Source organism: Pipistrellus kuhlii, unplaced genomic scaffold, assembly GCF_014108245.1.
Source record: "Pipistrellus kuhlii isolate mPipKuh1 unplaced genomic scaffold, mPipKuh1.p scaffold_m20_p_20, whole genome shotgun sequence".
Classification (NCBI taxonomy): Eukaryota; Metazoa; Chordata; class Mammalia; order Chiroptera; family Vespertilionidae; genus Pipistrellus; species Pipistrellus kuhlii.
The window spans coordinates 837,162-863,988 of NW_023425516.1; the positions used below are offsets into that span (position 1 = coordinate 837,162).

The 26,827-nt window shown below is 54.3% G+C and overlaps 1 protein-coding gene across 5 annotated transcripts in view; it reads left to right on the forward strand.

Annotated features, from left to right (window-relative positions):
* GCN1 (GCN1 activator of EIF2AK4) overlaps window positions 1–25,687 on the forward strand; it is a 50,677-nt gene extending 24,990 nt beyond the window's left edge. For 2 of the 5 annotated variants that reach the window (XM_036449162.2, XM_036449163.2), the window contains 32 exons: window positions 1,310–1,390; window positions 1,701–1,844; window positions 2,250–2,377; window positions 2,507–2,696; window positions 2,866–2,936; window positions 3,592–3,757; window positions 4,038–4,232; window positions 5,352–5,598; window positions 5,966–6,087; window positions 6,302–6,416; window positions 7,145–7,324; window positions 9,698–9,918; window positions 11,061–11,129; window positions 11,310–11,448; window positions 11,535–11,731; window positions 11,932–12,074; window positions 13,270–13,387; window positions 13,483–13,698; window positions 14,664–14,828; window positions 16,204–16,365; window positions 16,638–16,730; window positions 16,948–17,091; window positions 17,185–17,454; window positions 17,690–17,803; window positions 18,235–18,465; window positions 19,372–19,565; window positions 19,668–19,782; window positions 21,809–21,905; window positions 22,170–22,318; window positions 22,972–23,076; window positions 24,285–24,503; window positions 24,956–25,687. In XM_036449162.2, the coding sequence (XP_036305055.1) occupies window positions 1,310–1,390; window positions 1,701–1,844; window positions 2,250–2,377; window positions 2,507–2,696; window positions 2,866–2,936; window positions 3,592–3,757; window positions 4,038–4,232; window positions 5,352–5,598; window positions 5,966–6,087; window positions 6,302–6,416; window positions 7,145–7,324; window positions 9,698–9,918; window positions 11,061–11,129; window positions 11,310–11,448; window positions 11,535–11,731; window positions 11,932–12,074; window positions 13,270–13,387; window positions 13,483–13,698; window positions 14,664–14,828; window positions 16,204–16,365; window positions 16,638–16,730; window positions 16,948–17,091; window positions 17,185–17,454; window positions 17,690–17,803; window positions 18,235–18,465; window positions 19,372–19,565; window positions 19,668–19,782; window positions 21,809–21,905; window positions 22,170–22,318; window positions 22,972–23,076; window positions 24,285–24,503; window positions 24,956–25,081 (4,926 nt within the window). In that variant the 3' untranslated portion in view covers window positions 25,082–25,687. Of the gene's footprint in view, window positions 1–1,309; window positions 1,391–1,700; window positions 1,845–2,249; window positions 2,378–2,506; window positions 2,697–2,865; window positions 2,937–3,591; window positions 3,758–4,037; window positions 4,233–5,351; window positions 5,599–5,965; window positions 6,088–6,301; window positions 6,417–7,144; window positions 7,325–9,697; window positions 9,919–11,060; window positions 11,130–11,309; window positions 11,449–11,534; window positions 11,732–11,931; window positions 12,075–13,269; window positions 13,388–13,482; window positions 13,699–14,663; window positions 14,829–16,203; window positions 16,366–16,637; window positions 16,731–16,947; window positions 17,092–17,184; window positions 17,455–17,689; window positions 17,804–18,234; window positions 18,466–19,371; window positions 19,566–19,667; window positions 19,783–21,788; window positions 21,906–22,169; window positions 22,319–22,971; window positions 23,077–24,284; window positions 24,504–24,955 lie in introns of those variants that run through there. The other 3 variants (XM_045585383.1, XM_036449165.2, XM_045585382.1) reach the window with 3 other exon arrangements.
* Window positions 25,688–26,827: the final 1,140 nt, after the last annotated feature.

The following is a 26,827-nucleotide window of genomic DNA, read 5'->3' on the forward strand; positions in this document are numbered from 1 at the left end:
GTTGAAGGATTTTGAATTAATTTATTGTGTTTATTTTTTCTAACTCAGAAGATAACACTGGCCACTTGCCCTTTGACTTACGATTATGAGATTGGATCTTTTTAATAGGTTTTGTTATAAAAGTTTGCCAAAATCATGCATATGTTTTTTTTAAATATATTTTTTATTGATTTCTGAGAGGAAGGGATAGGGAGAGATAGAAGGAAACATTAATGATGAGAGAGAATCATTCTTTGATTGGCTGCCTCCTGCATGGCCCCCCACTAGGGATCGAGCCAGTAACGCAGGCATGTGCCCTTGACTGGAATTGAATCTGGGACCCTTCAGTCCACGGGCTGATGTTCTATCCACTAAACCAAACCGGCCAGGGCAATCATGCATATTTAAAAAAATTCCAACAATACAGAAGCAAATAATAATAATTAATAAATAAATTTCACTTTCCAGAGGTAATGGTTACTAACAGCTGGTGTATACCCTTGTGGGCCTTTCTTTATTTCTTTTCTTTTCTTTTTTTTTTTTTTTTTTAAATCTTTATTCATATTATTACAAATGTCCCTAATTTTTTTTTCCTTCCCCATCCATTGCTCCCCTCCACCCAGTTCCCACCCACCCTTTGTTGTGGGCCTTTCTTTATGCTCACGCAGAACTCGCGCCCCCACACGCAGTGAAGCAGAGACTCGGTCTCCTTCCATGGCAGTGCCTGTGGGTCTGCGTTATTGGCTTTGCAGGCTGCGTGGGATTTAGTGATACCTGTGATGGATATTTTAAGGTTGTTTCCAACTTTGCCTTATTTTGAACCGCACAGCGGCGTGACCCCTTTACGTATATGCTTCTTGTACACCCATGTGAGCCATTTCCAAAGGGACAGATTGTGGGGCATGGAATTGCTCGGTGATGTGGTATGTTCTGAGCTCCATCCTCACTAGCAGTTAGTCCCTTTCCTCCAAAGCGAATGCAGCCTCAGTTACTGTTTACTTGCCAAAAATGAGTGAAAGAACAAGACCTTTTTTTTGGTTTTGTTTTTTGTTTCTTGACTTACTGGAAAAATCAAGTCTCCATGTGTTTGTGGGCCGCCTGTATTTCATATCCTGTGAGTTTCAAGCAAGTTTCAGAATGAATTTGTTTTGGGTCCCTGAGGCTCGTGCTTCAATGGGTTGGCTAGTGTGGGTTCAGTTGTAAGCCTGAGGGGTTCCTGCAGGGAGCTGGCGAGAAGGCCTAGAACGCTCTGCTGTGGCTGCACGTGCCACCGGGCCTGATGACAGCCTTTCCCCGCGGCCTCGCCTGCCTCACCGTTCTTCTCTCCTAGGACGGCCCGGAGCTGCTGCCTCGCGTGGCCATGCTGCGCCTCCTGACGTGGGTGATCGGGACGGGCTCGCCCCGCCTGCAGGTGAGCTGGGGTTCAGTTGGCTGTCGCTGGGACTCTGTGACCCTGACCACAGGTCCCGGTGTTTGGGGTTGAGTCCTACTTCCTTTCTCAACCCTCACCTTTGGAATTTGGCAGAAAGAAGGGCTGCTTTTGAGAGCCAGCCTGACTGTGCTCAGTTTGTGAAGGGTTTTGCTTGGGTCCTGCCCCGGGTTTTGACCAGCACTGGGTAGGCATTTCCAATTCAAACCTCTCTCTGCGTCCCTGGCCTCTGCCTGACTCTAGGAGTGAACAGTTGGCCGAGCTGAGTCCCGTGTGTCCCCGTTTCTCGTAGGTTCTGGCTTCCGACGCCCTGACCAGCCTGTGTGCCAGCAGCAGCGGCAAGGACGGCTGTGCCTTCGCAGAGCAGGAGGCAGTGGACGTGCTGCTCTGCGCCCTGCAGTCCCCGTGTGACAGCGTGCGGGACACTGCGCTCCGGGTGCGGACTCACTTCCCTCGGGCCGCGTGGCATCCCTAGAGCGAGGGTTTAAGCTCACATTTGTTTGGAGGCGCAGAGGAGAGGTCACAAAAGAAAAGCCATTTAAAGAGACAGAGAAGCTAGTGAGCTGAGCTGACGCACAGCCCTCCCTAGACCAGTGCTGTCCAGGGGGACGTCCTGTGGGGATGGAGAGGGGTCTGTGCTGGCCAGTGCTGTGGCCGCTAGCCAGTGTGTAGCTATCGAGCTCTTGGAATGTGGCTGGCACAACAAGGAATTGTAATTAATTTTAATTGATTTGACTTTGAAGACCCACGTGTGACTACAGCCTTAGAGGGAGTCGAAGAGGCAAGTCAGGACTCCTCTGAAAGGCTACACCTCACAGGGTTCGCTCTCACACCCTCACAGGGGCTCATGGAACTCCACATGGTATTGCCAACGCCCGATACCGATGAGAAGAATGGCCTGAATCTTCTGCGGAGGCTCTGGGTGGTCAAGTTTGACAAGGACGAGGAGATCCGGAAGCTGGCTGAGAGGTGAGAGCCTCTCAGGGAGTGACTGAACCCGGTGTGCTCAGCCTGCAGCGAGAGAAGGGCTGGGCGTTGGGGTGGCAGGGCAGGCGCTGCAGATCCGTGCCTGACCACCCCCCCCTCCGGCCTGCATAGGCTCTGGTCAACGATGGGCCTAGATTTGCAGCCGGACCTCTGCTCCCTGCTGATTGACGACGTCATCTATCATGAGGCGGCCGTGCGGCAGGCCGGGGCGGAAGCCCTCTCCCAGGCCGTGGCGCGGTACCAGCGGCAGGCGGCTGAGGTGATGGGCAGGCTCATGGAGATCTACCAGGAGAAGCTCTATGTGAGTCGCCTGTGTGTCCTGGAGGGCTGGGAGGGTGAGGATAGGTTGGGCTCTGCTCAGCCTCTGTGGCTCAGGGTGGCAGCGGCCGATGACAGCCTCACTCGGGTCACTGGCTGGCCTGGCTTGTTGGGGAGAGCACCACAGCTCATCTGTCCCCTGTCTGTTGCAGCGGCCGCCCCCCGTGCTGGATGCTTTGGGACGAGTTATCTCAGAATCTCCTCCGGATCAGTGGGAAGCCAGGTACAACAGCTGTTCAGTCTTGTTCCGCTCAGCGCTGCCTGAGAGGAAGCGAGTTGGCTGGGCTGGGTGGTGTGGGGAGGCAGCACAGATAACGGAACAGTGGAGGAAAGGATAGGCCCTCCCTCTGAGTCAGACCGGAATTCAAGTGCTGGCTTCTTCCATGCTGGCCATTGCCCGGGGGCCTGTCTCTCCTTCCCTCCAGGCCTCTGTGTCCTCGGAGGCCCTCGGGGTCTTCGTATTGCTCTGTAACGAGAAAGAACAGTAGCACTTTGCCTTTGTAGACTATGTCTATTTCCCAGTGACTTCATAGCCGATTCCTTGACCTCTCTCTCCTCTCCTAACCTGCCCTGGAGGCATTGCACTCTTGGGGGAAACAGAGGCAGAGTTGGTCACCTGTGGGAGGAAACTCTGAGCCGATGGCAGGTTTCTATTTGACAAATGGGTTGCTTCAGATCACTGTGTAGATCAGTGGGCAAGCACTGGGCAGAGAAATTGAGCTGTGCTCTGCCTTGCAAAGTGGTACTTGCTGTTGGCATTTTTCTCCTTGTGACTCCCAGGACAGATCCCAGCTGCAGAGGTGGCCTTCCTACCCCCACCCCCTTTCCCCATCCCTGGCCAGCCCCGTCTCCCTGACACGCTCCCATTGCTTTCCCAGGTGTGGCCTGGCCCTGGCCCTGAACAAGCTCTCGCAGTGTTTGGACAGCTCTCAGGTGAAGCCGCTCTTTCAGTTTTTTGTCCCTGATGCCCTCAACGACCGAAACCCTGATGTCCGGAAGTGCATGTTGGATGCAGCCCTTGCCACACTCAATGCCCACGGGAAGGTAAGGATTTCTGCCCCTGAGGCGCTGGGGAGAAGGCGGAGCTGAGCGATGGCAACACTGGGAGGCTGAGTGCCGCAAACACGGCACGGCACTTGGCCCAAATTCCGTTTGTATTTATTTTGAACCACAAACGACCCCAAAAGGGAATTAAGTTCTTGTAAGTCTGCTGCAGTCTTGCCAGAAAACTGGGAGGCTGCTGGCAGGCTTGGTGGGCTGTCGGGGCAGACTGTTACCCCAGACCTAGCCTGTGGGGTTGATGTGAGTCCTGGGTGCTCTCCAGGAAAACGTCAACTCGCTGCTGCCAGTGTTCGAGGAGTTCCTGAAGGATGCGCCCAACGATGCCAGCTATGATGCCGTGCGGCAGAGTGTGGTGGTCCTCATGGGCTCCCTCGCCAAGCACCTGGACAAGAGTGACCCCAAAGTGAAGCCCATCGTTGCCAAGCTCATTGCTGCCCTTTCCACCCCCTCCCAGCAGGTAACTGCCACCTGAGACATGACGGGGGAGGCAGTGGGATCACAGGGAGCTGGGTATCAGGGTGCCAGAGGCCCAGTTCTCTGCAAGAATTTGTCCCCACAATTGGGGGGCCGCCTGGTTTATAGTTAAGAGCACCTCCAAGCAGGGAATTACTGTGTGACTTTGTTCTGGTAGACCTAGATATTTTCATCTTTTCCTACTCATTTTCTAACAGTCTTTTGGTGATTTTATTTTTTCATTTAGTATAAACTTGGCACTGGGGATACTGAGATTTAAACAAAACACGAAGTGGCTGCCTCTTGGGTCAAGCTTTTTTCTTTTCTTTTTTTTCCTTTTTTAAATATATTTTTATTGATTTTGTACAGAGAGGAAGGGAGAGAGATAGAGAGCTAGAAACATCGATGAGAGAGAGTCATCAATCAGCTGCCTCTTGCACACCCCCTACTGGGGATATGCCCGCAACCAAGGTACATGCCCTTGACCGGAATCGAACCCGGGACCTCTCAGTCCCCAAGCCGACGCTCTATCCATTGAGCCAAACCGGTTTCGGCGGGTCAAGCTTTTTTCTGACCTTCTCTACATGTTTGTTACATGTTTCAGGGGCCCTTGAATGCAGCCTCCGACCCCCGGTGCAAGAGCTTTTTTTATTTTTAAAAACACATTTTTAAGTTTTGCAGCTCACACTTGGGGCTGCCCAGCATGTCCTCACCCAGTGCAGCGCACACGTGCGAAGGTCCCGCCCTGGCGCTGGTGACGCGGCACCTTGCTAAGTGACAGCTGGCAGACATGGGCCGCTTACGGAGGCACAGGAGTGTGCTTTTTTCTGGGTTTTGTTCTATGAGTGGGTTTAGTCTTCCTGGAGTTGCCCGCCCACCCTGACTGAGGTTCTCCCTTTAGACCAGAAAGAGTGCTGTAATGGCTGATGCTGTCGTCGCTAACAGATTCAGTGTGCACCCTGATGGGGTCCACGTAACCCCGTTTGCTTTTCTGACACCCTGAGCTGTCTGACAGACCGTGGCTGAGATGGGCGTGGGGACATCGAGTGGGGAGGTGCTGTGTAGGACTGTGCCGGCCGCCAGGAAAGGCTGTGGTTCCTGACGTGGCAGCCCCCTCCCTTAGGTCCAGGAGTCCGTGGCCAGCTGCTTGCCGCCCCTCGTGCCTGCCGTCAGAGAGGACGCGGGAGCAATGGTCCAGAGGCTTATGCAGCAGCTGCTGGAGTCGGACAAGTACGCCGAGCGCAGGGGGGCCGCGTACGGGCTGGCGGGCCTGGTGAAGGGCCTGGGCATCCTGTCACTAAAGCAGCAGGAAATGATGGCAGCGCTGACCGATGCCATCCAGGATAAGAAGAATTTCCGCCGGCGAGAGGGTGAGTGTCTCGGCTGCCGGAGGGAGGACTCTGGTCTTTCCTTCCCCTCCGAGGGGCTGTGTTTGTGCACTGCAGAGGGACAGCTGTACGTGACTCATTTTACCGGGCTTTGCTGCTGCGGCCTGGCCTCTTACGTCAGCAGTATCCTTAGCTGAGGGATATTCTGCCTTTCTGGCTGTTAGTGCCAAGAATTGGTGGATGGATCTCCTTCCCTTTCTGCTCAGCCAGGTCTGTGCTGGGTGGTGGAGAGGCAGAGGGTGCTGTCGCTTCGTGGGGAGGCCACGTCAGTCCCTCAGCTGCCCTGAGTGTTTCCAGAAGGTGGGGCGGTTGCAGGGCCGTTGTCCCAGCCGTCCGCCTTCTTCCCCAGGAGCCCTCTTTGCGTTCGAGATGCTGTGCACCATGCTGGGGAAGCTCTTTGAGCCGTACGTGGTCCATGTGCTGCCCCACCTGCTGCTGTGCTTCGGGGATGGGAACCAGTACGTGCGTGAGGTAAGGCCTGAGGCTGCACGTGAGACCCGCGGGCCGCTGCTGGGAGGCTCAGCAGGGAGGCTGGGGGGGTAAAGGCTCCACCGCCAGACCTTGGGCCCCAGTTACTGGTCTGGACTCCCCTGATTCCCTGTAAATTACTGAAACTTGGTCTAGAGTCAGGCCTTGATCCTTGCTTGGGTGAGGAGGCCCCTGAACGTTTTTTCTCCTCCTTGAGGCTGCAGATGATTGTGCCAAAGCTGTGATGAGCAACCTGAGTGCTCACGGGGTGAAGCTAGTGCTCCCCTCCTTACTGGCTGCCCTGGAGGAGGAATCCTGGAGGACCAAAGCCGGTGAGGCCACTCTCTTCCGTGCCATTGTCCTAACTTCCTGTCCCAAACGTGGTCCTCAAGGGGTCCTAGGTAGCCACAGCTCTTGTCCTGTGTGTCCTTCCCAGCCCAGAGAGGATAAGGCCAAGACTGCTATTAGGCATTCCAGCCCCTCCGTGGCTGGTATGCCTTGCTTGTCTGCAAAGAGCAGGCCTCTTGACAGAAGATGCAGCCCTAAATCAGGAAAGCCTAGAGCTTTAAAGCTTGTCTGTGGCTAGTTTTGTGATTTTTAAAGCGTCTCCCTACCCCCCCATTAAACCCTTTTTTAAAAATGCAATCTTATCTGGAATCCTAATATGCAAGAGATTTAAGCGGAGCTACTCTGGTTTTTGGAAGATCAGGGTCTGGGGCCCTTGTACTTGGCATATTTCCCCTGGGTCCTTCAGGCTTTGCTTTGTAGTTTGAAAAATCACAAATCACAAGTAGTTCCCTCACTGGTGCATGAGGAGACAGGCCAGAGAAATCAGAAAATTGGCCTTGGATCACAGCCAGGACTGAGCCAGGTCTCCCTGGGTCCCGTCCTCTGCCTCTGCCCTCTGCCCTCTGCCCTCTGCCCTCTGCCCTCTGCCCGGGGACTGCTTGAGCATGGCCTGCAGAGGACCAGGCTGGTTGTCCCTTGCCTGGGCAGCCAGCCAGGTGACTGTTGGCCCGTGCTGAGTGATTCTACACGGCATGTGTGTCTGCATCCGCAGGGTCGGTGGAGCTGCTTGGGGCAATGGCATACTGTGCTCCCAAGCAGCTGTCCTCCTGTTTGCCCAACATCGTGCCCAAGCTCACGGAGGTGCTGACCGACTCCCACGTCAAAGTGCAGAAGGCTGGACAGCAGGCGCTCAGGCAGATCGGCTCCGTCATCAGGAACCCGGAGATCCTGGGTAGGCCTCTCCCGTGGGTAGTGGCCCTGGCTCCTCCTCTCGTCCCTGGACACTGAGTGAACGTGCCGAGGATAAGTTATGGGAAGCAAACTCTAAATCCTGGGAAGCTCTTTTCCTAGACCAAATGGTAGTTAGGAAGTGGTGGGTTTTCCTGATTGTCTGGAGCAGTTGTCATTGACTGCACAGGTAGAGAAACTGTGTCAGCAGCTCAGAAGCACCTTGACAGAAAGCTCTGTGGCCTGAGCTGGGTCCGAGGTCAGCAGAATTGAATGACCAGCTCTGGACCATCTCAGACCATCTCGGTATCATCCCCCATGTTAGGATCTTTGGGAACTTTTTAATCTCATTCCAGGAGACGTGAGATAGAGGGGAAGGTAGGGGACAGGTTATTCCCCTTAACTGTGCTCCTAGTGTGGTTCAGTCTTGAGTGATGGAAAGAGGTTGGTTTCTAGAAAGAAGACCTAGCCAGCTACCTTGTTAAATTTTAAGCTTCAGCATTGGAGTCTCAGTGCCCATTCAGTGTAGTTCAGCACAGGTATTACTAGATTTTTCTTTTTCTCAGAAAATTATGGGAATTTTTGTTTTTTAGGATGAATAGGTGTACTTGGATTTTGTTGGTTTTTACAATGTTTAACAGCCTTTGGGACAGATAAGGCCCGGAATAGTCTCATCTCTATTGAATGGGTAGAAGGTCTTTTTTTTTTTTATAATATGTTTTTATTGATTTCAGAAAGGAAGGGAGAGAGAGAGAAACATCAGTGATGAGAGAGAATCATAGATTGGCTGCTTCTTGTATGCCTCTTACTGGGGATCGAGCCCACAACCTGGGCATGTGCCCTTGACTAGAATCGAACCCGGGACTCTTCAGTCCTCAGGTCGACGCTCTATCCATTGAGCCAAACCAGCTAGGGCTAGAAGTTCCTTTATTCTGAGAATCCAGCCTGGATTTCTTTTTTTTAATTGAGATATAATATGTGTAATATAAAGTTTACCTTTTAAGAATGTACAATTCAGTGTTTTTTTCATGTAAGCATCACACTTTTTAGTTCCGGGGCATTTTTCATCACCTCCAAAAGAAACCACATGCACATTAGCATTGATTCTTCATTTTCTCCCCTACCCCCAGCCAGATCGATTTTTTGTCTCTAGGTTTGCCTATTCTGGACATTTCATGTAAATTGTACAATATGTGGCCTTTTGTGTCCTTAGCATAATGTTTGCAAGGTTTACCCGAGTTGCAGCCTGTATCAGTACTTCATTCCTCTTTGTGGCCCAGTGATATTCTGTTGTATATGTGGACCACATTTTATCTCTTTCTTTGTTGGTGGATATTTGGGTTGTTTCCTCTTTTTGGCTATTATGAACAGTGCTGCTGTGAGCCTTTGGGTGCGTGTTTTTTTTTAATTGATTTTTTTACAGAGAGGAAGGGAGGGAGATAGAGAGTTAGAAACATCAATCAGCTGCCCCCTGCACGCCCCCCACTGGGGATGTGCCCACAACCAAGGTATATGCCCTTGACCAGAATCGAACCTGGGACCTTTCAGTCCACGGGCTGACACTCTATCCACTGAGCCAAACCGGTTTCAGCAAGGGTGCATGGTTTTTATAGCCATGTTTTAGTTCTCTTGGTTAAATACCAGAGATGGGATTGCTGGGTCCTAGAGTAACTGTTTAACTTCTCAAGTAACTGCTAGCTGTTTTCCAAAGCAGCTGCACCATTTGACATTCCCAGCAGCAATGTATGAGCAGTCCAGCTGCCGGCACTCTTATTGTCTGCAAAACCAGCCCTGGTTACAGCCATCCTAGTGGGTGTGAAGCGGCATCTCATTGGCTTTGATTTGCATTTTCCTCATGACTAGTGATGTTGAACATCTTGTTTTTATTGGCCATTTGCATATCTTCTTTGGAGAACTGTCTCTATTTTTAAATTGCATAATTAGTTTTGTTAAATTGTTGACCACCAGCCTGGGCTTTATAGTGGTTGAGTTCCCTGGGCTTATGGAAAATTTATCTGGGCTTGGCTCCTCTGAGCATGGGTGCTTCACTCCCCATCACTGGTTTAGGGGCCTTTGTTTTCTCAGTTTTTCACAAAACCACTTTGGGTTTCTGCTTCCAGAATAGGGATTATGGTGCCTGAGCAGCTCTCTCTGGAGGCTGAGCAGCTCAGTGCCCATCGAAGCCTGCCCACAGGAACTCCGCCAGAGCACAGCTCTGCAGGCAAAGAGGTGGCAGCTACCGCCTCCATACCGGTCCCTCCTGTTGGAGCGAGTATTGCTCTCTGCAGACAGACTGGCTTCCCGAGCTGGGGACGGGCTCCAGGGAACAGCTGCCCTGACTCCCCTCTCTCCGGTCCCTCCCTGTTTGGGTATGCAGCCATTGCCCCCGTCCTGCTGGATGCCCTGACGGACCCTTCCAGGAAGACCCAGAAATGCTTGCAGACCCTGCTGGACACCAAGTTTGTCCACTTCATTGATGCCCCGTCCCTGGCCCTCATCATGCCCATCGTCCAGAGAGCCTTCCAGGACCGGTCCACGGACACGCGCAAGATGGCAGCCCAGATTATTGGCAACATGTACTCCCTGACCGACCAGAAGGTAGCAGCCTCGCTGGAGCTGGCACCGAGGACCAGCAGATGCTGCTCAAGGGCACATGGTCCTTACACGGGAGACACGGGAGGGAGCACGCTCATTGGGCCCCTGGTGATGTTTGGGGGCACATGTGGGCCATTGTGGTGTGGAGGGTGGGAATGGCAGTTCTCTGGGCATCCTGCGGGGTAGCATTTGAGTCCTGGTTAGCCCAGTTCTCAGTGAGGCCCCTCCCAGTGTGCCCCTTTTACAGATTGAGGTTCAGGAAAGGCCCAGCCTCATCTTTGACCTTTCAGGAGTGAGGGGGAAGTGGCTGAGGCTTTGACTGCTTGATTGTTTTCTTGTATCACACTAGTTTCTGTAAGTCTCTCAGGAAGGTAGGGGAGATGGATCTTGTTTGTTTTTTTCCGAAGCCTTGCGTGTGGGATCTCACACCTGCTTCACCTCTGCCCAGTTCACTGAGCTGTGGGCACAATCGGGAAAGTGGGAAGGTTATATCAATCCTAGGAAATCGGGAGATTGAAAAACCAAAAAAATTTAAAATGTTACTCATAGTCCTCTTGCACTAAAACAATTTCTCTTAATATCCTTTATCACATTTTTAACATTATATTCCTGAACATCAACTTATGTCTGAGTTATAATGAGTTGTTCATAAGACTGATTTTAATAATTCTGTAATAGACCAATAAGTTTACATACTATAACTTGTGTAATCCTATCATTGGCCATACAGTAACCAGAGTTTCTTGCCATTTTGAATGTTGCTGCTGTGAACATAAGGCTTTTTCTATATTTAAAACTGTTCCCTGAGGCTGAATGCTATATTAAGAGACATAAACCTTTTAAGGTGAGGACAGGGAAGATGATGCTGCAGTTCTGAAAGGAAAATGCAGAAATAACTTCCTAAAGATCCCCGAGGCTGGGCCAGGCTGGGTCCCGGGAGAAGGGAGGCGGGTCAGAGCACTGCGCCCGCTGAGGGCTCTCTCTTCCTGAAGGTGCCTCGGTCCCTTTTGGTTTCCCTTTCCCCTCCTTGTTCTGGGAGCACCCCTCCCAAGTGCTCCTTGTCAGCAGAATGGCGAGGTCAGGTCCACGGGAGGACAGATCCTGGAGAAGCAGGCGTCACCGAGTCACCGCTTGTGTTGTTGCAGGACTTGGCTCCGTACCTGCCGAGCGTGACCCCAGGCCTGAAAGCCTCTCTCTTGGACCCTGTACCTGAGGTGAGTCTGGAGGGGAGGAGGCAAGAGCTGCTTGTTTTAGCCCAGTCCCCAGAAAATTTATCCCTGAGAATTTTGTGTGAGTCTGCTGAGGAAAGGAGAACAAGGGACCCCTCATTGCTCCCGCCTGCACCTAGTTTTGAGCCCTCAGCTCCCCTGTCCCTGCTGTTGGTTGCTTGACAGGTGCGGACCGTGTCCGCAAAGGCGCTCGGGGCCATGGTGAAGGGCATGGGGGAGTCGTGCTTTGAGGACTTGCTGCCGTGGCTGATGGAGACGCTGACCTATGAGCAGAGCTCCGTGGATCGCTCAGGCGCTGCACAAGGTGAGGCCGGCGCAGGCCCAGGGGCCCGCTCCGAAATGCCCGTAGGGGCCTCCGATCCAGTGAGCTCCTTCCGTCTTTTGTTGCAGGGTTGGCCGAGGTCATGGCTGGCTTGGGGGTGGAGAAGTTGGAGAAGCTGATGCCAGAAATTGTGGCTACCGCCAGCAAAGTGGACATTGCACCCCACGTCCGAGATGGCTACATCATGATGTTCAACTACCTGCCCATCACCTTTGGGGACAAGTTCACTCCTTACGTGGGGCCCATCATCCCCTGTATCCTCAAAGTAGGCACCGCTGAGCAGGCCGAGGAGAGCGCTGCTGAGGAGGGGGGCCCCCGTGCCCTGGTGGGGAGCGAGGGCAGCTGGCTGACGGGGCGGGGTGGGGAGTCCTCTTGCTGCTGTCCGGGGAGTCCTATCTCCTTTTGGGTCTGGGAGCCTTGGGAAGGGTGGGGCGGCAGCCCTGGCTGACCCTCCTGTGTGCACAGGCTCTTGCTGATGAGAACGAGTTTGTGCGCGATACCGCGCTGCGTGCGGGCCAGCGGGTCATCTCCATGTACGCCGAGACGGCCATCGCCCTGCTGCTGCCCCAGCTGGAGCAAGGCCTCTTCGACGACCTCTGGAGAATAAGGTGCGAACTGGGGCGGGAAGATCCAGCGTTGCATTTTGGGAACTCTTAAGGAATATAGAGCAAAATGTCGCCAAGAACTCTCAACTTTCTCCAGATCCTCACTTTCAAACATTTTGTAGTCCTCCAGTTTCCTGTAGCAATGTCTTCATTCTGATTCTCTTTTTAAAAGGTTCTCTTTAGTCAGTCCTTCAGTTGTATTACAATTTAAGCTTGAATACTTTTTAAGCTGGAAATGTTACTTCTAGGGTTTTTTCCCAGCACAGATTTGGTCGCGTGCTTAAAGATGTAGTTAGAGGCTCTCTGTTGCTGTATTGTTTTTACCATTTGAAAAATTGGATGTTGGTTTAAAAAAGTCACAACACATCCACACAGTGAACTTATCAGTCATTACAAAGAATGGCAAAGAACCTTTATCAACCCACCCAGGAAGCTCCTAGTCCTAGCTGACATCACAGGTGGCCCGTGGCCAGCGCACGTGGTGTGGACTCGCTCCCACCCTGCGGGGGAGTGCGTGTCTTTGAAGCCGGTGCCCTATACAAGGCTGTCACCAGGTGTCAGGTCGGTAGCCTGAGAAGTGGGGGTTTCAATGATTGTTTATACTCACATTCTTCATTTTCTGTATTTTTGGAATTTTGCGGTTGGAAGGGACTATTTTTTATGATCATTAAGAACAACAAACTCACTTAATTTGAAGAGAAGTTTATCCTTCTAGGCCTCTTCTGATGATCCGCATTCCTGATGTCCTGTTAATGCTTCCATTTGGGCTCTCTTTTTAAAACATTTTTTATTATACAAATTTTTTCTTCAATACTATCTTTTAGTTTCAATGAGAGAGGGATAGAGTTAGAAACATTGATGAGAGAATCATCGATCAGCTGCCTCTTGCACACCCCCTACTGGGGATGTACCCGCAACCAAGGTACATGCCCTTGACCGGAATCGAACCTGGGACCTTTCAGTCCGCAGACCAACGCTCTACCATTGAGCCAAACCGGTTTCGGCGAAAAAGTATTTATTCTTTTTCATTATCAAAGTTCATTAGCAAGAGAATAAAGTGGGGAAGTGTAAAGATGTGAAAATCGCTCATAACTCTCCTCCCATTCCAGAATAACCACCTTCAATATTTCTGATGCGTTTTCTCAGTCTCCTTCCTGCCCGGTGCAGCTGTGTGACTCTGTGCTTGGCGTCCCCTCAGGTTCAGCTCCGTTCAGCTCCTGGGGGACCTCCTGTTCCACATCTCAGGTGTCACTGGAAAGATGACCACGGAAACTGCCTCTGAAGATGACAACTTTGGGACTGCCCAGTCCAACAAGGTGCGTGCCTTGTGTCAGTTTCCTTGCTCTGCGGAGGGCACTCATGCTGCGGGGGCCTCACCTTCCGTGTTCTTGTTCCTCCGCGCCGGCTGCAGGCCATCATCACTGCCCTGGGGGTGGACCGCCGGAACCGCGTGCTGGCAGGGCTGTACATGGGCCGCTCGGACACCCAGCTGGTGGTGCGGCAAGCATCCCTGCACGTCTGGAAGATCGTGGTCTCCAACACCCCCCGCACCCTGCGCGAGATCCTGCCCACCCTCTTCGGGCTGCTGCTGGGCTTCCTGGCCAGTACTTGTGCAGATAAGAGAACGGTAAGCTTCTTGGCCTTGCTTCTGACCCAGCTGCCCTGATGCCTGCTGTCAGAGGCCGGAAAGGCAGGGCTGCGGAGCCGGGCAGAGTAGTCATTCAGCCAGTGCTTATGAAGCATCCGCTGGTGTAAGACCTGGGATGTATGGAGAAGAAAGGCAGCCTCATTCCTGTCCTCATGGAGCTACAGTCTGACCGAGGAGATGGGTGTGAATCAAATAGTCACACAGACAGGTAGATGCAGCTCCCGCCACGGCTAGTGCCCATACTGGGCCCATTTCACCAGTCGGGGGCCAGGAAAGGCTTCTCAGAAGAAATGGTGCCTGAAGATGAAAGATGTGAGCACTGGACAGGTCAGGAGGTGACAAAGGACTCTTTCAAACTGAGGAATTGTGCTTTAGATACAAGGACAGGATGGGCAAAGGCCTCGTGATGGGCAAGAAAATGGCCCGCAGTAGGGAATGAGCAAAGGGCAGTGGGTCTGGTGTGGCAGGGCTGATGAGCTGGGCTGGGGGGCCTGGCCGGGCTGATGGTCACTTTGGCCAACTGCCAATACCTCTTAGCCCTGGCAAACAAACTGAGTGTTTGGCTGCAAAGGGTTTGGAGGCCTCAGAGCAGATGGGGTTTTTCCTAAAGCTTTGGTTCCTAATTCACTTGTCCCCTCGGCAGAAGCACAAGTGTAAGTGGCTTCTAGGCTGCAGTTTCAGTCCAGGGAAATTGGCCTGTGACCAGGCAGCATTTGCTGCATTTCCTGTTCACATATGAGGTGCCAGCTCTTGTGTAGGTTGTGTGGGTGCCTGTCACACAGCGGTAATTTTGTTACGCAGTGTTGCAAGCACCCGGGGGGCTCTGCGGGGGCAAGAACATTTGGGGAAGGTAAGCCAGTGACTCAGATAAAGTCTAGGAGGTTCCTGGGCCTCATTCCGGAGTTTGCAGGGAGTTGATATCCTGGCCTGATCTCTACTGACAGATCGCAGCGCGGACATTGGGAGATCTGGTTCGGAAGTTAGGGGAGAAGATCCTACCCGAGATCATTCCCATCCTGGAGGAAGGCCTGAGGTCTCAGAAGAGCGACGAGAGGCAGGGCGTGTGCATCGGGCTGAGCGAGATCATGAAGTCCACCAGCCGGGATGCCGTGAGTGTCCTCTGAGCACCCTGCAGGCCTTGCACCCGCAGGGGCTGACTCAGCTGCTGGGAGGTTGCAGGAGAAGCGGCGCTCCCAAGTGAGGACCCGCGACCCTCACTCCAGAGGGTGCTGCCGGCGGGGCCCGTGGAGACTGGAGTTCCCTCTTCAGCTTTCCTGTCAGAGTTTCTGGCTAAAAACTAAGCAATTTTGAGGTCTTGAGTGGCCTTTGGAAATTGGAGATGATCCTTTTCTCACCATTCTTGAGGTTGCTTTATTAATCCCTGTTGGGTCTCTGTATCAGTTCAGTTAAGATGTGTGGTGCCCTGAGCAGGGGTGGGGAGGAGCGGGGGAGAAGGGGGGCGTGCAGTCCTTAGATGCTCTCAATGCCATCGCCAAGGTCAGGCCTGCTGACCCCACAGCCAGCTTCTGACTGTAGACAGTTGAGGTGCTTATAAGACTTGCTCCTTTGAGGGAGCAGAGCAGATGGGAGTAAGTGCTGGGTGGGCAGGAACATACTGTCTCCAGCAGTGGTACAGTTTCAATAGCAGCGAGATCAATCAAGAGGTTTGGGGTCCTTTCCACTGACCTTACTTTCTAAGGTCATTGGCCCCAAAACGTTCCTGGGGATAGGTCGGATGTGTACACAGGCTGTCGACTAGAAGGAAAGCAGCACAGCAGTGAGGTGGGTGGCCAGTCAGACATGTAAGCATGTGGCCAGTTACTTAGCCAGGGCACCCTCACAGACTGGCTCTTTCTCCCGTGTGTATCAGTGTAAGTATTACATTTGGGGTTTGTATTTGCATTTGGCAAAGAATACAAACCAATTCTGTCGCCAGATAGAGCTGTGATTCATCGAGTAGCTCCCGCGTCCCCTGAGGGCGGAGGCTTTGCAGGTGACAAGGCCAACCTGTAACCAGGCTTAAGTTCACAGAGAGCTTAGCTGTGGTGGAATCAGCTAAAGGGGGCAGAGTGTCCTTGGCCCCATTGTAGCCCTGGGACTTCACAGAGGAGCAAGCGTTTGAGTTGAACTTGAAGAAGAGCTTGCGGTGTTTCGAGAGGGTAGGCAAAGGGACAAGTTGGAGGAGGGAGGCCACGTCAGTAGGCCTCACTGTGGGAAAGAATTTGGATCCTGTAAGAGATGGAGAGTATCAGTAAGACTCACCTTAAAAATCAGGTGCCAGTGGGTCCGTGGGTTTAGACTCCTCGCAAGTGAAGTACCCCCCCTCTGCTTTTGTAGACTGGCGCTTTTTCCCAGAAAGCAGCCGAGTTCAAAGCCCCGGGAGAGGGGGTGGCCTGGCTGGGCTGAGGTCCTCACCGCCCGTCCTCGCCTGCCTCCGCTCCCTGCTGCCTCTGCCGTCCCAGGCACACGCCTGTGCTGTTGCAGGTGCTGTATTTCTCCGAGTCCCTGGTGCCCACGGCCAGGAAGGCTCTGTGTGACCCGCTGGAGGAGGTCAGAGAGGCGGCGGCCAAGACCTTTGAGCAGCTGCACTCCACCATCGGCCACCAGGCTCTGGAGGACATCCTCCCGTTCCTGCTGAAGCAGCTGGTGAGTGGCTCTCCGCACACCTACAGGCCGGCTTTTCTGTCTCTTAGAAAGCGAAACTCGGGGCCTCCTGGTGCCAGGCAGCCGCAGTATGGGCACAGGAAGCTGGGTGCAGTGGTAGCAGATTGAGTTCTCTTCTCCTTGGACAGCCAGTGAATGTGGGTGCGGTGGGAGGAGGGAGCAGAGTGGAGAAGGAAGTCGGTGGTGGCTGGTCCAGACAGCAGAGGTGGGGACAGGAGCCAGCGCCTCAGTGCGGCCCCCATGACCCTCTGCAGGATGATGAAGAGGTGTCCGAGTTTGCCTTGGACGGTCTGAAGCAAGTCATGGCCATCAAGAGTCGTGTGGTGCTGCCCTATCTTGTGCCCAAGGTAAAGCCCACCAGTTCCAATCCCCTCTGACCCAGAACCCACAGACAGCCGCATTCCTGGGCCTCTGTGAAGACCCGTTCTGCACTCAGATGCTGGGAGAGGCGGGCAGTGGGTGCAGAACGCCCTGGAGCGGACACAGCCCTGAGGAGCGGCCTGGGCTCTGCGGAGCCTGGAGCAGGCAGCATTCCTTGGGCTGACGGAGTCCATTGTTCCACAGCTGACAGCTCCGCCCGTCAATACCCGCGTGCTGGCCTTCCTCTCCTCGGTGGCAGGCGACGCCCTGACCCGTCACCTTGGCGTGATCCTCCCTGCGGTCATGGTGGCCCTGAAGGAGAAGCTTGGGACTCCCGGTGAGCAGCTGGTGAGTGTCACGATCACTCCCGCTGGCTTTCTAGCCCCCGGCCGGCCGGCCTCGGAGGAGCCGTGCTCAGCCCAGGTGCCCCTGTGGTTCCAGGAGATGGCCAACTGTCAGGCCGTAATCCTGTCGGTAGAGGATGACGTCGGGCACCGGATCATCATCGAGGACCTGTTGGAAGCCACCCGCAGCCCGGAGGTGGGCATGCGGCAGGCCGCCGCCATCATCCTCAGCATCTACTGCTCCCGCTCGAAGGCGGACTACACCAGCCACCTGCGGAGCCTGGTCTCGGGCCTGATCCGCCTCTTCAACGACTCCAACCCCGTGGTTCTTGAGGAGAGCTGGGATGCTCTGAATGCCATCACCAAGGTCAGGCCCATGACCCCTCTGCCAGCTTCTGACTGTAGACAGTTCCAGATGTTTATAAGACTAGACCCTTAACATAACCCCTGCGTACCTGTCACCTAGCTTCAACATCCCCGCTCATGGCCAGCCTCCTCTGTGCTCCCCCAGACCTCCCCCTTGCTGTCATGTTTCCGAGCAGTCTTGGGAGGGCTCTGCTTTACCTCTGACGGCCTCTCTGCTTTTTCCTGGCTTCCCACAGAAGCTGGATGCTGGCAACCAGCTGGCACTAATTGAAGAACTCCACAAAGAAATCCGGTTCATAGGGAACGAGAGCAAAGGCGAGCACGTGCCAGGGTTCTGCCTCCCCAAGAAGGTAATCAGGGCTCAGGCGCAGAGTGCTGTGGGCAGCGGCTCTCCTGGGCCTCTCCTCTCAGGCCCAGGTCTGCGTGGGGCACCGGAGCAGCAGTGTGTCCGTCTGACCGTGCCCAGGTGCTGTTCTGCACCTTCAGACAGCGCGTTTCTTTCCGCGGTGGCCACATGGGGACTGGGTTTAAGCTGGGAGTGAGTCACAAAGGTGACAGCAATGCGTGTGCCTGTGTGATCGGCCAGTCGGGGCTCTTATCTTCTGGCCACAGCAAGTTAAGACTGTTCCCCAGCCAGCACCCTCTTGGCTGTGATCCTGGCAGCCAATCAGTCTCTCCCATGGAATTACGGAGGGGGCGGCTGACAGCTCCCTGCTTCCGGTGGGCGGACACCTGGGCCCAGTGCCTTGGAGATTTGACTCGCATGTGATTCTCTTGCCAGGGAGTAACATCCATCCTTCCCGTGTTGCGGGAGGGAGTGCTGACTGGCAGCCCGGAGCAGAAAGAGGAAGCAGCTAAAGCTTTAGGCTTGGTGATCCGCCTGACCTCCGCTGACGCCCTGAGGCCCTCCGTGGTCAGCATCACTGGCCCTCTGATTCGCATCCTGGGCGACCGGTTCAGCTGGAACGTGAAGGCGGCTCTGCTCGAGACACTCAGCCTCTTGCTGGCCAAGGTAAGCGACTGATGGGTTCATCCTCTTCGGGGGGATGTGAGAGAACAGATCTGTCTGCAGGAGGCTGGTCCAGGGTGTCATGGCAGAGAGTGACAGCTTATGAGGAAACAGCAGAGCAGAGGTGCTGAGACCTGGGACTGTTGCTCACACTACACACTGCTCAATTATACAGAGTGGCCAGATTATTATGATCTCTGAGTGCATAATAATCTGGCCACTAAGTATATATACTGAAGAACTCCACTTCAGAGAGGAAGAGAGGAACAGAAACATCAATGATGAAAGAGAATCATTGATTGGCTGCCTCCTCCATGTCTCTCACCAGGGATCTAGCCCGCAACCCAGGCACGGGCACGTGGAATCGAACTGTGACCTCCTGGTTCATAGGCTGATGCTCAACCACCAAGCCACACCATCTGGGCTACACTGGGTTTTTAATGACAGGGTTGACCGTGTGTACAGGGGTGACTTTCAGGGGCCACTTGCTTCATAGGGTTGTTCTGGGAGGTAAATGCCACGTGCTCGGCAGGTGGTACTGCCCTTTATGCACCTAGCTCGTCTCCCTGTCTTGGCACTGGAATGGTTCTTTAGTGGTGCTGACGGCTGCCTCCCTGCTCCTCAGTGTATTCAGATCCGAGGTTCCCAGACATTGCTCACGTGGACAGGCCTCCACTAAGCCAAGCTGACGGCTCCCTCAGTGGGGGTGCTTCCCCCCAAGCCTCCTCTCTTTCCTGTGCAGCGAAGGAGGCTAAGGATAGAGGCGGAGGCTGCGCGTGCCCTGGCTGTACCTGGCTGTCCTCTTCGTGCCACCTGTTCCTGGCCTGTGTGAGAGCTGGCCAGTCCTCTGCTTCCTGCCTGTGGCACGCGCGGCCTCCACTCACTGCTTTGGTGTGGGTTTTCTCACAGGTTGGCATCGCCCTGAAGCCCTTCCTGCCCCAGCTGCAGACCACTTTCACCAAAGCCCTGCAGGACTCCAACCGGGGGGTGCGCCTGAAGGCTGCTGACGCGCTGGGGAAGCTCATTTCCATCCACATCAAGGTGGACCCCCTCTTCACAGAGCTGCTGAACGGGATCCGTGTCATGGAGGACCCGGGTGTCAGGTGAGGTGCCAGCAGGGGCGTGCTGTGGCCGCTGCTGAAGCAGCCCTGGGCCGGGCCCCGCCGTGGAGGGAGCGGCGGTGAAGGAGAGCCTTGGTTCTGCAGGGACACCATGCTGCAGGCCCTGAGGTTTGTGATCCAGGGAGCCGGGGCCAAAGTGGACGCAGCCATCCGGAAAAACATCGTCTCGCTGCTGCTGAGCATGCTGGGACATGACGAGGTACGGCTGCAGGGGGGCGGGCTGGTGGGCTCTTCTGTGGTTGGCATCTCCGCTTTGCAGAAGAACTTGGTTCACTTGCTGACTGGTCAGCAGTCATTTCTGACATTGGCATCATTCTGTATGGTTTACTGTTTGGTTGTGTGCGTGACAAGGCAGGTGGTATTGATATTCGGACTCCATTCGTTTTTTAAAGTATATATAAATATATATCTTTTTAATTTTTTAAAATATATTTTTTATTGATTACAAAGAGGAAGAGAGAGGGAGAGGGAGAGATAGATAGAAACATCAATGATGAGAGAATCATTGATCGGCTGCCTCCTGCACGTTCTCTACTGGGGATCGAGCTGGCAACCTGGACATGTGCCCTGACCTGGAATTGGACAAGGGACCTCCTGGTTCATAGGTTGAGGCTCAACCACTGAGCCACACTGGCCCGGCAAGACTCTGTTATAGATTAAAAAAAGTAAGGTTTTTAAAGTCCCAGATAACTCTTGAATTTGCTCTCTAAATTTTAAACAAGTCACTCTCCTCTCTGCCCCTCATTTCCCCATTTGTAAAATAAAGCTTCATCTGTTGGTTCTGGAAACACTTGCTGAGTGAAGAGTGAGCCTGAGGTAACTGAAGTGTGGCACAGCCGTCAGGGAACTGCCTGTGTCTGTCCCGTGGGAGGTCTCAGCTCGGTTGGAGAGAGTGAGACTTGCCTGGCCACACCGAGCCAGCGGGGGAGTCAGAGCAGAGTCGGAGCCTGTGGCTCCTGGTTCTGCCACAATCCCGTGAATGTGGTCCTCCCTCGCCCATCTGGAGGCGTCTGTTGACCGTGACAGGCCCAGTAGGGGCTGAGTCTGTGGATTAGAACTTTCCTTCCTCGTCGACAAGCAGCCTCTGTTGTGCTCTTTGACTGCCATCTGTGGGGCTAATCTCTGGAGAGGCCTTCGGGTTCACGGGTCCACTGTGAGCCCCCACATGGGCGGCCATTGTACCTGTCACGTCCCCTCCCACCTGGCCCAATCCCCAGCCTGCTGTCAGAGCAGGGCCCGCCTCTGGGGTTCGAATGGAAGGGAAACCGCTTTCCTCTGGTCATAGTCTGTCCAGGTTTTCACAGGACCCGAAACATTGCAAGCAAAAGTGAGCACTGAAGCCAATTTGCATCTCACCGCAGTGGAGCCTCAAATAGACCCTGTTGGAGAGCGTGGGCGTCAGAGAGCCGTTAGCCTCGCCGGGCACCTGGCTTCTGGGAGCTCAGAGGCCCCAGCGCCTGCAGACCACCTCCTCCCCTCAGAGCTCCCTCGGGATCGAAGGAGGCAGTCCACGCTGCCGGCCTGGCATGAGCCTCCCTGTGGGCACTGAGTCCCTGGCTGGTTGGTTGGTGTCTGGGGAGGCACAGCAGGTTGGCACTTACTGATAGCACAGCACCTCAGCTCCACTCGCTCCGCGTCCCGTCCCTAGCTGGCAGGGAGGAGCCGTTGTGTGTCTGGCTTGGATTTCAGCAGCAAATGCTTGACCTTTACTTACCTTCCTTGGACTGACTAGTGACTCCAGGGTGACTTCCTGTGAAAACCCTGATGTAATGTAGGTGGCAGTGGCACACTGCCACAGTAGAGAGAGAGCAGGCGTTCACTATGGATGGACACACAGGATTGGGGGGGAAGGAGCTGAGGGGCTCTCCAGCTGTGTGGGCAGGAGCCTCCCCGCCTCGCAGGGCTGTTGATAGTAATTGAGATAATAGTGGAAAGCATTCAGATTTCCTGAGAAGAAAGGCGCTGTGGAAATACAGTCATTACTGCTATTATGATGGAGATTTCCCTTTGCCCACACGGGAGTTTCTGTAATTAAGTGGAGTGCTGGGGTGTACTTTTTCACTCCGCACCAAGTGGCATTTGTAGTGAATGGCAGCCCCAGCCGAGGGCCTGAGTTGCTTTGTCCTCCTCCTTCCCTGCCCTTTGTCCTGGCACTGTTGCTGTGGTGATGATGGAGCTGGAGGGATGGCTCGCACCACCTTTCAGTCCCTTCTCTGCTCTATCAGGACAACACTCGCATCTCCTCGGCCGGATGCCTCGGGGAGCTGTGCGCCTTCCTGACGGAGGAGGAGCTCGGCACAGTCCTCCAGCAGTGCTTGCTGGGTAGGTCTCCTTGCCCGTGGGGACCTCTCCCGGGGGCTCTCAGCCCGGGGAGCTGTGGGTGTGCCTCCCTTTCCCTCAGGGTCCGGCAGCTGCACCAGCCTCTCCTTGGGATTCCAGCTGCTGAAGCAAAATGGGGTTTCCAGTGCCACTGGGGCAGGGCGGCCCATGTGCAGTGTGCCCTCTAGTCTCAGAGGTGGGGCGGGCCCGAGGTTTGGGGAAGGCATGCTGTAAAGTGCAGGGCGACCCCCTGTGTCCTTCCCCCAGCGGACGTGTCTGGCATTGACTGGATGGTTCGGCACGGGCGGAGCCTGGCACTCGCCGTGGCTGTGAATGTGGCTCCCAGCAGACTCTGTGCAGGCAAATACAGCGGCGAAGTTCAGGACATGATCCTCAGCAATGCCGTGGCAGACAGGGTAAGGCTTCGGGGCAGCAGACGGCCTCCCCTCCCCTAGCAAAGTTCCTCTGCCAGAGCCTCGCCGACACAGCGTGGGGTGGGGAGGGACCCAGACTGGGAAACGAGTATCAGAGGCCTGGTTCAAGTTTTATCGTTTCTGGTAACTTGCTGTGCCCTTGGACCAGCACTTGCTCTCTGGGCCCCAGTTTCATTGTCTAAACTAGGGGTGTCGAACTCAATCAGAGAAGGGGCCAAAATCTAAAATCCAGCCTAAATCGCGGGCCGAATGGTTTACTGAACAGTCATAAACTGTCATTGTGATGGAAACGCAGCGGAGTGCAGTGATGACAGCGCGGTGCGGGCCACATTGCAAGGCCTGGCGGGACGGATTTGGCCCGCGGGCCTTGTGTTTGACACATGTGGTCTAAACAGTGAGGAGTTTGGTTGAAGCATCCAGACGTCCCTGCTAAGGAGAGTCTTTGATCCCTGTACGTGTAACCAGTGATGCGCATTTTGTTCCTCTGCCTTGCAGCCAGGGCAGCCTTGGGTAGAGGGCTGAGGAGGTGCAAGGCCAGGATCCCGGCCCCTCCTGGGAATGGGTCTGGGCCTGGTCCTGTTGCCCCAAGGAGGGAGCCGGTTGCTGTCCTGTCTAGCTCTCTCGTCCCTCCACAGATCCCCATCGCGGTGAGCGGCGTCCGGGGCATGGGCTTCCTGATGAAGCATCATATCGAGACAGGAGGACAGTTGCCTGCAAAGCTCTCCAGCCTGTTCATTAAGGTGAGGGGCTGGCCTGGCTGTGAGGAGGCCCAGGACCCGAGAGCGCGGGGCCCGCGCCCAGGCCAGCTGTGCTCCAGTCAGTGAGAGCTCTGGGCGTGGTTCGGGTGCATTTTTCTCTGGGAGAGTGCCCGGCTTCCTGTCAGATTCTCAGACCTGCGGCCCCAACGCAAGAACTAGTATTTTAGGCATTTTTTTTTTTTTTTTTTTTTTAGGCATCCTGAATTTATAAAACTAGGGACAGATCTGGGATCAAATTTTAATAAATCTCTTTCTTCCCTTGTCTCACATTAGCTGGCATGGCACTTAGGAGGGTGGCTATTGTGGCGCTGGCCAGGCAGTGCAGTAGGTTAGAGCATCATCCTGATAGACCGATAGACTAAGGATGTAGGTTTGATCCTCAGTCAGGGCACATATAAGAATCAACCAGTAAATGGAACAACAAATCTGTTTCTCTCAAATCAGTCAAAAAAAAAAAAAAAGAAAGAAAGAAAGAAAGAAAGAACCAGAACTGCCTTTAAGAGATGTGGCCAAGCCTGAGACTCTGCCTTTGTAACCAGCTCCCAGGCGTTGACGGTGCTGTGGGTGCACAGACCTCGCTTTGATAGGTTCCAAAGGGCGATGGCCCCCACCCTGCAGACCCCAGAACCCTGCTGAGTTTGCCGCCCGATGAGAGGGAGCCGTGTGGACATTGCCCTGTTTGCAGCTGTTCCTCAGCATTTGTTTACTCAGGACCCGCTGTGCGGCCTGCTGGGTGGACCTGGAGGTGTAGAGAGAAACGGGCAGACAGGATCCCTGGAGTTGGAGATGCACAGAGAGCCTGGGGGATGGGGCTGTCAGGAAAGCCCTCTGAAAGCTGACATTTCAGCTGAGACCCGAAGGATGGGGAGGATGGGTACAAAGCAGCCCACCCGTGAGGCTCTGGAGCAGGCACGTCCCAGGCAGTGGGACCAGCCAGTGAAAAGGGCTGAGGCAGGAAGGCAAGTGGTATGTGTGAGGAAGCGAAAGCTCGGTGTGAGCCAAGAGCAGTGAGCAGAGGGGAGAGTGGCAGGAGATGAAGGAGTCACTCCCTGTCCCTTCCCACGCAAGGGAAGGCGTCAAAAGGGAGCGGAGGGTCAGCTTCCAGGATGAAGTGAGTGTCTGGGTGGACATTGGGCTTCTTGGAGAAACAGATGGGATGCGCCTGCCTAACAGCCTGTGTTCCTCTTCAGTGTCTGCAGAACCCGTCCAGCGACATCCGGCTGGTGGCTGAGAAGATGATCTGGTGGGCAAACAAGGACCCGCTGCCTCCCCTGGACCCCCAAGCCATCAAACCCATCCTGAAGGCTCTTCTTGACAACACCAAGGATAAGAACACTGTCGTCAGGGCCTATAGCGACCAGGCGATTGTCAACCTCCTCAAGATGAGACAGGGCGAAGAGGTGTTTCAGGTGGGAGCCCGGGCTGCATGCCTCCCGGGGGTGCTGTGGGCATTCGTCCTGCAGGTCTTCTGCTCTACCCTCTCAGACATCACACCCTGTGCGCATGAGTGTGGAGGGACAGGGTGGGATCAGGACTGGTCTAATGCCGGAAACCATTCTCTCCCTGTAGTGTTGAGACTTCTCTTAGCAACAGAGCCCACCCTTCCAATCAAGTCTCACGTGGCACCCAAACCTCTGAAACATGCCAGCCGGGCGCCCATTCTGTTCACTCCGTCCCTCCCGCCGGGCAACCTTCATAGCACTGAGCACTGCCCTTCCTCGCCACGGGGGCGCGGGGGTGGTTTCCTTGGTTTTCCTCGACGCCCTCAGGGGTTCTCATTCTGAGGTTACCACTCAGTATTGTCTTTGGGAGAAACCGGAAGCCCTGTTTCTGACCGTCTCCTCGTTGCATCTTCCCACAGTCCCTCTCTAAGATCCTGGACGCGGCCAGCTTAGAGGTGCTGAACGAGTGCAACCGCAGGTCGCTGAAGAAGCTGGCCAGCCAGGCCGACTCCACGGAGCAGGTGGATGACACCATTCTGACATGATGGGCTCTGCACCAGCGTTTCGGCTCCACCTCTCCGCTCAATGTTTTCATTTTTGAAAATACTCTGGTTCCGATGGGGAGCTTAGGAGACGGCATTCCCGGGAAGTATTTTCCTGTATCAACAGACCACAGCCAAAGCCTTAATCAAACCCACACACACCTGAGGTGGCCTCCCCCTGGCCTTTGGAGAAGAGAGAAGAAGCACATGAGTGAGCCTCACCAGATGGTAGCGGAAGCGGGGCCCAGCTCAGCACACTGGTCAGGCTTTCGGCTCTTCTGTGCCTGAGCTCTGGCTCCAGAGCCAGCGCTGCCAGCCTTTTGCCTAGATCCTGAGTGGAGTGCCAGAATGTCGAGGTTTGCTGCGTGTGGCGTGTCTTGGTGTAGCTTTTCGGTCTTGTGTGGCCGGATTAGACCTGACCCCTGTCCAGTGAAAGTGATACTCATGAAGCCTTGCAGTCACAGGTTGGGGGTGAGGGAGGGAGGAGGTTTAGAGGCAGGTTGTTTGAAGGAGGAATAAAGTGTAATAAAGGCTTTGATGTAATCTTTACGAAATCCAGTTTTTAAAGATCCCCAAACATCCAATAAACCCGCAGCTTCCTCCAGCAGACATAAGGCAAGACCGGCTGCTGTTTGCGTTACGCATGGCCACACTGATTGCTGGGCGTCTCCTGCTCTCGGAAGGCTCATAGATACCGCAGACTTCCCTGTCCGGAGGTCCGGTCTGGAAAGGGGTGCAGCCAGGCCTGTGTCTGCACCCAGGAGGAGGATGCCGGGGCTGGCTGGGCCCCTTCCCCGCTCTGTCCTGTCTCAGGAAGGCAGGGAGCTCTGTATTCGAGTTTTAACGAGCTCTCCATCCCCTCTGTGGAGCGAGAACCACGTCCTGCAGGCAGAGGACTCCCAGAGGAAGGCAGAGTGGCGGTTTAGCGTCTGCCTCCTTTATGAGTGACTTCCTTCCTCCTGTTCTTAGAAGGCTCGTGATCCATGCGTCCTGTCTGAGGGAGCACGCCCCTCTGCGCCCAGTGACGCAAGTTTTTCTGGGCTGTTTCTCTGGCCACAATGCGGAATAAACATCTGTCCAAGTGACTGGTCAGAGCTGTAAGAGGAAGAAGAAGTAGACGTGGTGGTAGCAAGCGCCCTTAGTAAAAAGTCTCAAGTGCTCTACCAAAAAAAGCAAAGCTTTGTTTAATGATGTGTCCGAGGCAGCCTTGTGACTCAGCACTTTGGATGAACGCTAAGGTGACTTCTAAGATACTTCTGACAGATTCCTTGCTGTCGGTCACAGGACTCCTATTTTCTTGTAGCAAACATGGTCTCAGCGGGCTCCGTGTAATTGTAGAATCCCAGGGCTGAAAGGGACCTTGAGAGGTCAGCTGTCTCCACAGCCAAAGCAGCCAATTGCTTCAGCTTTTGGTAGCCATGGTAACTGTAGCTGTCCCTGCTTTTGGGATCCAGATGGTCATCGCCGATGCCCAGCACGCTGTGTGCATATATGGTCACCTCTGCCAGTTAGCTGTGGGGAGCTGACGAAGTTCCTGGGGGAGGGGCATAGGCTGGAAACCTTGGGTAAGCACCTGAGATGGTTCTCAGTGTTTCCTGCAGGACCTTGGAGTTGATGCTTATGTCCATCTCGTGTTCAGTCCACAGTCTGAACTTAGAGGTGGGAGATACTCGGCAGAATCTGGAAAAGGCCAGCTTCCAGAAAGGAGGAGGATGAGGTCTCTGTGTTCAGCATAGATGGGCAGCACAA